This window comes from Microchirus variegatus (assembly GCF_963457635.1).
Source record: "Microchirus variegatus genome assembly, chromosome: 7".
Classification (NCBI taxonomy): Eukaryota; Metazoa; Chordata; class Actinopteri; order Pleuronectiformes; family Soleidae; genus Microchirus; species Microchirus variegatus.
In genome coordinates, this window is record NC_139808.1 from 28,786,967 (window position 1) to 28,800,324 (window position 13,358).

Consider the following 13,358-nt stretch of genomic DNA (forward strand, 5'->3'; position numbering starts at 1 on the left):
CCTCTCTGAAAACTCCCTCTATAAAAACCCAGATCATGATATGAGCTTTTCATTCTTCTGGGAAAAGCGCAGCAGAGACCAACATTGATGGGATTACTCATCTGGACAAAGGACAAAGTCAGACTTTAAACCCTGGATTTTACTTTTAGTTTTTAACGCTTACAACCCGAGGCTGTGATTGTCGCGCACTTTCGTCGACATTATCTCATAACTCATCACATCTAACGGTTTCTGAACTCGCGGGCACTCTTTTACGCACACCGTTCTTTTTGCGCGCGCGCCATGGCGAACGCGTGTCTCCAGCTGTGCGGCTTCCTCTTCAGCTGCCTCGGCTGGCTGGGCGTCATCATCGCGACCGCCACCAACGACTGGGTCATCATGTGCAAATACGGTCTGAACACCTGTAAGAAGATGGACGAGCTGGGAGCCAAGGGACCGTGGGCGGACTGCGTCATCTCCACTGGACTGTACCACTGCGTGTCCCTGACGCAGATCCTGGACCTGCCAGGTATGGACACTGTTTGTGCATAGATAGATAGATAGATAGATAGATAGATAGATAGATAGATAGATAGATAGATAGATAGATAGATAGATAGATAGATAGATAGATAGATAGATGTGTTTTATTATTATGAACCCTGTCAAATAATTAATTTATTTATTTATTGTATTATTATAAAGTCTAATATATATGTTTTTCTGTAGCCTACGTCCAGACGACTCGCGCCCTCATGATCTCAGCCTCCATCCTGGGTCTCCCCGCGGTGGGGATGCTCCTCATGTCCATGCCCTGCATCAGCCTCGGGAACGAGGCGCAGAGCTCCAAGAACAAGCGCACCATCCTGGGAGGGGTGCTCATCCTCATCGTCGGTAAGAAGCCCAGACAGATCTATTTAATTATTTACTTTTATTATTTTTGTACATTAGTTAGATCCTTTCCAACCTCCTGTGACACTGACCTCGTTTCACCCCCATCCTCCTCCTCCTCCTCCTCCCATCATAAATGCCTGCAGGCTGCTGAGGGAGAGGCAGAGGATGTTGGATATGATTGTCTTTCCTCTCTGGGGTACACACACACATATGTACACACTTAACCACACACACTTACTGTATATATCACACACACACACACACACACACACACACACACACACACACACACACACACACACACACACACACACCACATTATCCTCCCCCACCCCCCTTAATCCACACCCTGCTTTTGTCCCGGACTAAACTACATGGAAACTTTACTCCAGTGCAGGATTTTCCATGTTTTTAATATTTGACTTTTCCAATTCCTGTTTTTGACAGAAAAAAAAAACACTTTTTTTAAAAAAATACGAGGGAGGATTTGTTTGTGCTTGTGTGCAAAATAAAAACTCCACTCCGGTGCCTCCACTGTGGCCGAGCGCCCGCAGCAATTAAAGAGTCCAACTTTAATTATTTCTGACGTGCCGCAGACGCATCGGTTGGGATTTAGTGCAGTTGGACATATTTTTGTTGTGATTGAACTTAGTCTCTGAGGCTCAGTGGCAAAAAACATGAAGCACAAGTCTCAGAAAGTCTGTTTTTTCTTGTATACAGTAAATACCAATAAGTCTCACTGCTAACAACCCTCTAGTCTGTTGTTATTACACTGTGCCCTGCATGAGGAATATAAACACATCATAAAACTTAATTTATATTTGGGGGGGAATGCTGCACTTTTAAAGACGATGCCAAAAAGCCCAGACACACACTTTAATTAACCTCTACTGTGCAATAACTTATCTGTGTGCAATGTTTTCTTTTAATTTAACACTTTTAACCCTGAGAACAGAGAGTATTTTAGCTGTTTTTCCTCCATTTCTATGTTTAAACGTACAATATATACAGAGAAGAGTGTCTTAATTATATATAAATATTAAATAAATTTTCATTTTCACCACTAATATAAACACACCTGAGCGAAAAGCACTCGAAATGTTTAAAATCGCATTGGATTTGTGAAATTTTGGGGGGAAAACGTCTCGTTTTTACGAAGAAAAAGAATCCAACTTTATTTCTTGAGCACGTAAAACAAACCACAGTGGATCAAAGTGCTGCACATAGTAAATAAAACACATAATGAGTAAAAAAGTGAAACATTAAAGGTGCATTATGTAATAAATCATAAAATCCTCCTAATATGTCACAGAGACTCAGGAATAATGTTCATATAACAAACTGAACCCACCAACAACAACAGTACAGACAAAATATTTGCATTAAAAAAAATATTTTGCAGACTGCAAATCATGTTTATGTTTTGTAATCATGTTTTGGCGTCATGTGGCGCCACCTACCGCCGTCTACCAATCATTGCAGTCAGTAGAGTCTCAGCTGCCGAGGAACCATGGGTTGCCAGTTACGTCAGAAAACGAAAAAACCTAAAAGACCTCGGTATTTTGAATTTGAATGTAGTAACCGTTTTTGGCCACATTCTTATATATGGCGCCTTTAAATACAATAAAATAACATGAGATATGAGATCAAGAAATAGCAGCCATACAATAAACTAAATAAATCTCGCAAAAAGAGAAGAAAAATGCTCTAATTCTGTGACATTTGCACAATTATTGCTGCAAATTAATCATAACTTAACATAAGACATAAGATATGTGATGTAAACACACACAGGATGTCCATATAAGGATATGTGTATTATTCCCATGGTCATTTACCATCTTAAAAATGTTAAATCTTTAAAATGTGGCTTCACAAACATAGAAATAATCAGAATATATAAAATAATACTTATTGAAATGATATTTCACTGTACATTCCCACTAGTATACTTGTCTTTACACCTCAGTGTTTTATATCCTCTGGTTTTCCGTTTCTTGCCCTCCCCCCTCAGCTCTGTGTGGAATGGTTTCCACCGTGTGGTTTCCCATCGGCGCTCACCACGAACACGGCCTCATGTCCTTTGGCTTCTCGCTGTACACCGGCTGGGTGGGCACCATCTTCTCTCTGCTCGGCGGCTCCATCCTCACCTGCTGCTCGTCGGACGCCTCCTCCTCCTCCTCTTCCTCCCCGCGATCCTACCAGGACAACAACCGCTTCTACTACTCCAAACAGGGAGGAGGCAACCAGGCGGCCGCCTCCGTCACAAACCACGCCAAGAGCGCCCACGTCTGAGCCGTGGGAGGCTGCAGACTGTCATTAGTTTTGTAAATAAAGACACGAGAACGCGCAAACACACAGTTATCAGTTTAAACCGACCGACACTGGAGGTGAAGTGAAGGGCACACATTCACACTCTGTGTGTTTGTGTGTTTGTGTGTGTGTGTGCAAATTGTAGGGATGGAGTGAGACAAAAACAAACAAAAAACAGGGTCAGAGGGTTGAGTGAATCAAAGCTCTACTCACTTTGCTGTAACATGAAATACACGCTTCAATGCAGGGAAGTTAAAAAAAAAACTATAGAAGGACATCAGATCTAATCTGTAATCTGTAGTCTGCCCCCCAGAGGACAGATGTGGCATTCACTAGTGTGGCTCAGATTTGACGCCACATGCTCACGTCCTCAAAACCACCTTTTTGAATTAGTTTGTTTTTTTGTGGTCAGATCTGAGGATATGTATTCTACGGAAGATGAGGGCCACACAGGACAACAAATATTTGAGTTCTGACTTTTAAACTCAGAATTCAGACTTTTTTAAACTCAGATTTCGGATTTCATTGTCAGAATTCAGACTAAAATTCAGACTTTTTTAAACAAATTCTTACTGTATTGTCGGAATTCGGACTTTAAAACTCAGAATTCTGACTCTTTTAATCTCAGATTTCTGACTTTATTGTGAGAATTCAGACTTTATTGTCATAATTTGGACTCTATTGTCAGAATTCAGACTTTAAAACTCAGAATTCAGACTTTTTTAAACAAATTCTTACTGTATTGTCGGAATTCGGACTTTAAAACTCAGAATTCTGACTCTTTTAATCTCAGATTTCTGACTTTATTGTGAGAATTCAGACTTTATTGTCATAACTTGGACTCTATTGTCAGAATTCAGACTTTAAAACTCAGAATTCAGACTTTTTTAAACAAATTCTTACTGTATTGTCAGAAATCAGACTTTAAAACTCAGAATTCGTACTTTAAAAATCAGAATTCTGACATTTTTAAACTCAGATTTCTGATTTTTTTTTAAACTCAGATTTTGGACTTTATTGTCATAATTCAGACTTTATTGTCAGAATTTGGACTTTATTGTCAGAATTTGGACTTTATTGTCAGAATTTGGACTTTATTGTTAGAATTTGGACTTTATTGTCAGAAATCAGACTTTAAAACTCAGAATTCAGACTTTTTTTTAACTCAGAATTCTGACTTTATGGTCAGAATTCTGATTTTATTGTCAGAATTCAGACTTTATTCGCAGAATTATTTTTTTCCTGTGTGGTCCTAATCCTCTTCTGTAGAATTCAAACTTAAACCCTGTCAGTGTGTGCTTTTTGGGATTAACTCCTGATGGATGTTAGGACCAGGTCTGGACAGAGTCTCAGTCGTCTTGATTAAAATCAACGACTGCTTTAGTTTGAGCTCTTCCTCGTGTCGACCACTGTGGATTATATAATCCGTGGCCTTGTAGACTGAAATCTTAGATTATCTTCTTCCTCCTGTTTTTTCCTGTTGTGCGTTGAGAGATGAAATCTCACCAGTGCCTTTTTGTGGATGGATATATTTTTTAAAATCAAACAAGATCGTGATCTATTTTTACAGCGTTTGACTGCATTAACATTGTTTATACGTTTTTTATACAGTTTTGTAGTCTGAATTTAATAGTTTATAAGTGACTCAGTGTTAGATAGAAATTCTTAGAGGAAAAACAACTTTTATTTTCTTTAATTGCGTCAGTTTTTGTTTGAATAACAGCGAAGAAACTCAGTATTAGGTTAGATTAGTTTGTCGTCGTGACTTTAACGTTCAAAATCACATGTGGAGGAACATCTGAAATCTCCGATACACGATTCTATGAAGCAGTTTTATCTGGTTATTATTTATTGTCGTCGTTTGATTTTCTACAATAAAGTTTCAAGTGAATCCAAACTGTTTTTGTGTGGTGTTTGTCGTCCTGAGGCGATAACATGAATCTGTAGAGCGTCAGGTTTTTGTGATGTGACCTTGAATGGAATCATCACACCAGGGTTTGAAGAAAACACCGATCGCACAAAGCATGACTTTAAAACTCAGAATTCTCAGAGTTTATTGTCAGAATTCTGAGTTTATTGTCAGAATTCAGATTTTATTTTCATAATTTGGACTTTATTGTTAGAATTATGACTTTTTCAAACAGATTTCAGACTTTCTTGTCAGAATTCGGACTTTATTGTTAGAATTCAGACTTTAAAACTCAGATTTCTGACTTAATTGTCATAATTCGGACTTTATTTTCAGAATTTGGGCTTTTTTAAACAAATTCTTACTGTGTTGTCAGAATTCGGACTTTAAAATTCAGAATTTTAAATCTTTTTTAAACTCAGATTTCTGACTTTATTTTCATAATTCAGACTTTATTGTCAGAATTCGGTCTTTATTGTCAGAATTTTGACTTTTTTTAAACAAATTCTTACTGTATTGTCAGAATTCGGACTTTACAATTCAGAATTCGAACTTTTTTAAACTCAGATTTCTGACTTTATTGTCATAATTCAGACTTTATTGTTAGAATTCAGACTTTAAAACTCAGATTTCTGACTTCATTGTCAGAATTCGGATTTTATTGTCATAATTTGGACTTTATTTTCAGAATATGGATTTTTTTAAACACATTCTCACTGTATTGTCAGAATTCAGATTTTAAAATTCAGAATTCTGACTTTTTTAAACTCAGATTTCAGACTTTATTGTCAGAATTCGGACTTTATTGTTAGAATTCAGCCTTTAAAACTCAGATTTCGGACTTTATTGTCAGAATTCGGATTTTATTGTCAATTCGGACTTTATTGTCAGAATTTAGACTTTACGGTCTGAATTCTGACATTTTTAAACCCAGAATTCTGACTTTATTCCCGGAACTGTGGAGGAACATCTGATATCTCCGATACACAATTAGCAGTATTATCTGGTTATTATTTATTGTTGTCGTTTGAAGTGAATCCAAACTGTTTTTGTGTGGGGTTTGTCGATAACATGCTCTCGTGAATCTGTAGAGCGTCATGTTTTTGTGTTATGTGACCTTGAATGGAATCATCACACCAGGGTTTGAAGAAAACACCGATCGCACAAAGCACGACATAAGAAGGGAAATTCTGTTTTCTGTGTGTCTTCATCTCAAGGTCATTGTCGTCATCGGCGTTGTGTCGTTCGACCGCAGATAAACGCGATACTTTGGGAACAGTGTGTGTTTGCCGTTATCTCATTGTCCTCGGCTTATCTGCAGAAAACTCACACACACACAAATCAAACTCATGCTCCCGTGATCGTCATTCTGTCACTGACTGTTCACACTGTGTGTGTGTGTGTGTGTCTGAATTCCTGGAATAGGTGTGTGTGTGTGTGTGTGTGATGCTGTTCCAGGCATGGTGCCATCACCCACCGTGGGAGGGTTGTGGGTTGTGTAGCTTCACCACTCCGTGATATTCAATCCTTTCCTGTAATTATTATTTTTCTGATTGAGCATTTGATTGTTCTTTTTTCCTCCACATTCCACTTTCTCTCTGTCTATTTTCTGCCCAGATTACTCTGCTCGGCAACTCTCATCATCAACGCTTCCCAGCGTGAGATTCTGCGAAGCTTTGAAGAGCAAAAAGTAAATAAAATAAAAAAATCTGAGCAATATTTTTAAAGCCCTGAGGTTCTCAGTCCTGCTGTCAAAACACACTTGTCTCTCGGTTTATGGAAGCTCCGAGCTGAGCTTCTTCTTCTTCTTCTCTGCTTCTGTTTTTGTAGGTTGTTCTCACAGATTTTGAGAAACAGGCGTTTGTAACGATATCTTTGAGATATATTTAGAAGTTCTTGTTATTATTTTCACACTTGGAGACACGGCTACACAAACATGTGCTTTAACTCTTCGCACCCATGGGAATAAAACAGAACTCCTTATATGGACATCCTGCAGGTGGGTGTGTGTGTTTATAGGTCACATATTCAGGCTTTTTTCCCATCTTTTATGTGTTGTTGAGTCAAAGTTGTGATTTGTCGTGATATAAAAGGAGCAATAATGTGCAGAACTCGTAAAATTAGAGCGTTTTTCTTTTGTTTTCGTTCATTAAAACGAGCCGAGTGAACTGTGACGTATTTACTTTTACTTCTAAGAAAAGAAGTCAGAATTCTGAGACTAAAGTCAGGATTTAAGGGGAAAAAAGTCAGAATTCCAAGAAAAAAAGTCAGAATTCTAAGAAAAAAAACAAAAAACTTCTGAGATTGAATGTCAGACTTTAAGAAAAAAAAAGTCAGTATTCTAAGAATAGAAAGTCTGAAGTATGGGACTAGAGTCAGGATTCTAAGAAAAAAAGTCAGATTTTTAAGAAAAAGTCAGAATTCTCAAAAAAAAATTCTGATTTCTTTGCAAAAAAGTTAAAATTCTGAGATCAAAGTCAAAATTCCAAAAAAAAAAAAAAAAGTAGTCAGAATTCTAAGAAAAAAACTCAAAATTCTGAGATTTAAGTCAAAATTTAAGAAAAAAGTCTGAATTCTGGAACTAAAGTCATAATTCTAAGATAAAAACTCAAAATTTTGAGATTTAAGTCGGAATTTAAGAAAAAAATGTGAAACATTCTAAGAAAAAAAAGTCTAAAAACTAAAAATTCTGAGATTAAACTCAGAATTTAAGAAATAGAATATCGGAATTCTCAGACTAAAGTCAGAATTCTATGAAAAAAGTCAGAATTGTGAGACTGAAGTCAGGATTCTAAGAAAAAAAGTAAAAATTCTGAGATTAAAGTCAGAATAATAAAAAAAAAAAAATCAGAATTCTCAGAAAAAAGTCAGAATTCTGAGAAACCAGCTCTACTCGGCTCGGCACTAGCATACCTGGTACCAGGTAGTTTTAAACCAAACCTTTTGTAAATCTTAATCTTATTCACATCCAAACATAACAACGTGTACACGTACTTAGTAAAAGTGAGAATAAATGAGGAGTCTTTTGGGTTTTTTTGGTATTTGCAATAAACGACTTTTCATTGTTGCATGGAAACAATAATATCAACAACTCGGCAAAGAACAGTGCACCCAGGAGCCCAGAAATAAAATAAATATAATAAATATATAACCACACGTATGGAAGAATCCATTTAAAAAACATTGAACAGAATTTAAAAAAACAAAAACATCTACATTATACAGCTTTGTGCCAAAAATATACAGAAGAGAAAACCAAATATCTAGTTGTTTTTATTCTTTGCGAGAGAAGCCAATCTCAACACACACACACACACACACACACACACACACACACACACTTGGCCACAGCGAGCACAGAGCACAGGAAGAACATGGCGGCGCTTCGTCGTCAAAATAAACAAGCTTTAAAGTTTAAAAGCAGTGTTGGCAATCGTTGGATTCATGTGTTGCAGTTTAGAATTGTATTAAAATATTCATATTATTATTATTTTTACTCCTAATCTTTCTACGGTTCTATACTTTCAGAAATCCTTCAAAGGAAAGAATCGAGGTTTATCTTTATCTTTTTATCTCTAACTACGCTTGTTAAAAATATATTTCTTCGCAGCTCAGATGAACTGTTCTTCTTTGTGTCGCCCACGAGGGTCTATGAGGGTCTACGAGGGTCTATGAATCAGAAACAGCTGTGTAGAAAAATACTCCTCTTTCTCCCTCTGTGTCATATCTGGAGTCTAGACTAATACTTTCAATTGTCAAATGAAACACCAAGAAAGTAGGATTTCAAAGATCATCGCACGGTCGACTGACGTCCGTTATCTTCTCACAAACTGACATTTGTATCTCGGTAATCTTCGATCTGTCGTGTTTGAAGAAACATGAAAACTAAACAGATCTTGATTTACAGAGGCTGTGGTCGAGAAGAGGGGGATTAACAGGAAGTGCTGGAGGGAAGACGTGGGGTTAGGGTTCGTCATTCCCTCTTTGTCTTTGCTACATGTTTCCACTCCCTGTCCTAACGTTAGAGGTCTATGGAAGTTCATTTCTGCCAGGAAAAAAAAAGAGATAAAGACCTTTTTTATCTCATAATTATCACTTTAATCTCATAATTTGCCTTTTTGAATCTCATCGTTATGACCTTTTAATGTCATAGTCATGACTTTTTATCTCATACTTAACTTAACTGACTTTATCTCATAATCTCATAATTATGACTAATCTCATAATTTTGCCATTTTAATCTCATAGTTATGACTTTTTACCTGATAATTATGACTTTTGATCTTAATTTCTACTATTTAATCTCATAATTTCGATTTTTTTCATATCAGTACTTCTACTTTTTCTTTTAAAATTTCAACTTTTATCTCATAATTTCTCATTTTGAAATCATAATTATGACTTAAATCTCCTAATTTAGACTTTTTAATCTCAAAATTATAACTTCATCTCATGATTTCAAATTTTCTTCTTAGATTTTTTTATCTTTTTACAATTATGACTTTTTAACTCATAATTATGACTTTAATCTCATAATATCGCCTTTTTAATCTCATAGTTATGACTTTTCATCTCATAATTATGACTTTTCACCTCATAATTTCAATATTTGTAATCTCATAATTTCGGTGTTTTGTTTTTTTGTTTTTTTATCTCTATTTCGACTTTTTATCTCATAATTTCTCTTTTTTGTCAGAAATGGGCTTCCATAGTTCTGCGTCCTATACCTGGGTGAGATTATTTATTAAGTATAATAGAGAATATTGGATTGAATGTGTAAAATAATCTAAGAACCAAACTGTCATTAGCTTTGGTTTAGTTTTCTCTTCTGTTTGCAGTTGTCACCACATGCAGGTACAACATTTACAGCTCGGGCCTCGTGCAGGACACGGCATGCTGCACATCCACCACACACACACACAGTCACATTGAGGCGCAGGTGTCGACCACAAACACACACGTATGGTACATGCACACACACACACACACACACACACACAGAGCAGATAGTATAGAAAGTTTCTGTACAGTTCAGTGTCGGCTGACGTCGTCGACCGCCTGGATTTGCTGTTGTCTGGTTTTGGCTGAGCTGTAAATGCAAAGCAGCTGAGTTTATGGTGATGAGATGAAGGAGAAGCTCTTTGTCTGGTTCTGTGTGGGACACAGTTTTGTGTGAGACACAGTTTTGTGTGAGACACAGTTTTGTGTGAGACACAGTTTTGTGTGAGACACAGTTTTGTGTGAGACAGTTTTGTGTGGGAGTTTTCCTGTCACGACCAGGAGTTGTTGATATTGAGTGATTCTTCATTTCAATATTTAGCGCTTTGTTGTTTGTTCTTGAGTGGACAGAAATATTTATACCATTATCTGAAAACAAGCAGACTCTGACTGAAGGAGCATTTTGTTGTTTCTACACGAGCAAACTGCACTTTGTGAGCACTAGAATTCACTTCTGAAACTTAACTCTTTGTTTGTGCAATTTTGACATGAAACTAATCGCTTATTTCCACCAGAAAAATTACAAAAAGAGGTAAAACTTAGCCTTGATAATAAAATATCTTCGAAGTAAATTGAAATTATGAGACAAAAATGACTTTTAATGAGTTTTTATCATCATTTCGACTTTTAATCTCATAATTTCAACATTTTAACTCATAATTTTGACTTTTAATCTCATAATTTAAACTTTTTAACTCATGATTTTGACTTTTAATCTCATAATTTCAACATTTTAACTCATAATTTTGACTTTTAATCTCATAATTTAAACTTTTTAACTCATAATTTTGACTTTTAATCTCATAATTTCAACATTTTAACTCATAAATTTGACTTTTAATCTCATAAATTCAACTTTTTAACTCATAATTTTGACTTTTAATCTCATAATTTTGACTTTTTCATCTCATAATTTCAACTTTTTAACTCTTAATTTTGAATTTTCTTCTCATAATTTCGACTTTTTAACTCATAATTTTAACTTTTTATCTCCTCATTTCGATCATTTCAGGATATTTTATTATCGAGGCTAAGTTTCACCTCTTTTTTTTCCTGGCAGAAATGGGCTAATACACTTCCTGTTTTATAAAATTATGGGATATACAGGTTCAGGGCCACCATATTATGCTGCACCGCGGCTGCATAGAGCTCCAGTATTGGAGAAAACTGCAGAATCAGCCAGTTTAAATGTAATTCCTTTATATCATATGAACTTTGACCTGTTAGAGCGTGGGTGAAGATGGGAGGAGCAGAGGTAGGGCGGTGGGCGGGGCTTAGCGTGGCATCCTTTGATTTAGTGCATTAGACGAGTAAGGCTTCCCTGGAAGGGACCGATGCAGCAACGAGGGGGCACAAGGAGAAAGGGGGAGGAGCATCAGGGGCCGACAGCAGCAGACGTAACCATGACAACACAACAATAATGTGTATTTGGTATGTGCCAAAAACCCTTTTACGGTGCCTTTGAGTGCATACATTCTGGATATGGAATCGAACCCTTAACCTCGGCAGCATGAGCTTACATGTCCTATGCATGATGGAGTTATACGGTTACCATGGTGATTTGATGTTTATGAGAAATCAGGCGATGGAGACCAGACACGCTAACGCGAAACAGAAGCTAACGGATCGAGCGTCACCGCTTCAAATTCTGACGTTAGAAAACCAGACGCTAGGCGGCTAAAATCGCTCGTGACTTGCGACGTGGGCGCGATGGATGTCGAGAGGGTGGCAACGAAATGAAGGAAGAGATAGAGCTGGAAGAGGATGGAGGAAAAAAAAGGTCTAAAAGATACTGAGGAGGAATTAGACTTCAGTTCACTCAAAAAGAAGAGATAAAAAAAGTCAAAATGATGAGATAAAACGTCATAATTATGATATAAAACGTCGAAATTATGAGATGAAAAGGCGAAATTATGATAAAAGTTGAAATTATAAGATTGAAAAGTCATAATTATGAGATAAAAACTCAAAATTATGAGATGAAAGGTCACAGCATCAGCCTCCTCCTCTGATACCGATGGATTGATTCTGAGTGTAGAGAGAGAGCAACATGGAACACACACACACACACACACACACACACACGGTAAAAATAATCTCTTCATATCGACACACGCCCACGTGAGAATCTGTGTGAAAGTGGAGTTTGATTACACTCTCACGTGTCTACACACACACACACTCACACACTCACACACACACACACGAGAAAGAAAAAGAAGTAGAAAACAGACGTAATTAGAAACTCACACACACACACACACACACACACACACACACACCTACAGTAGATGAAGGCACTATTGCAAGCAAAGTCCAAGTACGATTTTTGTGACAGAAAACATCAACACCATTTTCCCAGTGCACTCCTGAGTCCCTTGGGCTGGATGTTAGAGGTCAGAGGTCAGAGGTCAAAGGTCAGGGAGACTTTTTTAAACAAATGATTGTGTGTTTTTGAGGTCGTGTGAGGCCTTTGAAAAATGAAATAAGCAAGAGCAGGAGTCCAACCTGGATAAAGGAAATGGCTGTCTAACTTTCCCCTGTGTGTGTGTGTGTGTGTGTTGAAACAGGAAGTGAGGTGCTGATTCATCTGTCTGTCACTCATCACCTCCTCCTCTAACGTCCTGCAGGTTCTGAGATATCAACAGTTATGAAGTTATAGTTTTGAGATTAAAAAGTCGAAATTATGATATAAAATGTCATAATTATGAGATAAAAAGTTGAAATTACGAGATAAAAAGTCATCATTCAGGGATAAAAAGTCAAAATAAAAGAAAAGTCATAATTATGAGATAAAAAGTCAAAATTATGAGAAAAAAGTTGAAATTATGAGATAAAAAGTCGAAATTATGAGATAAAAAGTTGAAATTATGAGATAAAAAGTCATCATTCGGGGATAAAAAGTCAAAATAATAGAAACGTCATAATTATGAGATGAAAAAGTCATAATTATGAGATAAAAAGTTGAAATGATGAGATAAAAAGTTGAAATTATGAGATAAAAAGTTGAAATGATGAGAAAAAAGTAGAAATTATGAGATAAAAAGTCAACATTATGAATTAAAAATGAAAAATGAGTCCAACCTGGATAAAGGAAATCGCTGTCTAACTTTCCCCTGTGTGTGAGTGTGTTTGTGTGAGCGTGTGTGTGTGTGCGTGTGTGTGTGTGAGCGTGTGTGTGTGTGTTGAAACAGGAAGTGAGGTGCTGATTCATCTGTCTGTCACTCATCACCTCCTCCTCTCTGTCGTGTCCCTCAGGTTCAGA

At 36.7% G+C, this 13,358-nt stretch overlaps 1 protein-coding gene across 1 annotated transcript; it reads left to right on the forward strand.

Annotated features, from left to right (window-relative positions):
- Window positions 1–282: 282 nt before the first annotated feature.
- Window positions 283–3,168, forward strand: cldn11a (claudin 11a; the record flags this gene model as incomplete). The annotated part of the gene is made up of 3 exons (XM_083892385.1): window positions 283–508; window positions 709–873; window positions 2,888–3,168. The coding sequence occupies 3 exons, from the start codon at window positions 283–285 to the stop codon at window positions 3,166–3,168; spliced, it is 672 nt and encodes a 223-aa protein (XP_083748511.1).
- Window positions 3,169–13,358: the final 10,190 nt, after the last annotated feature.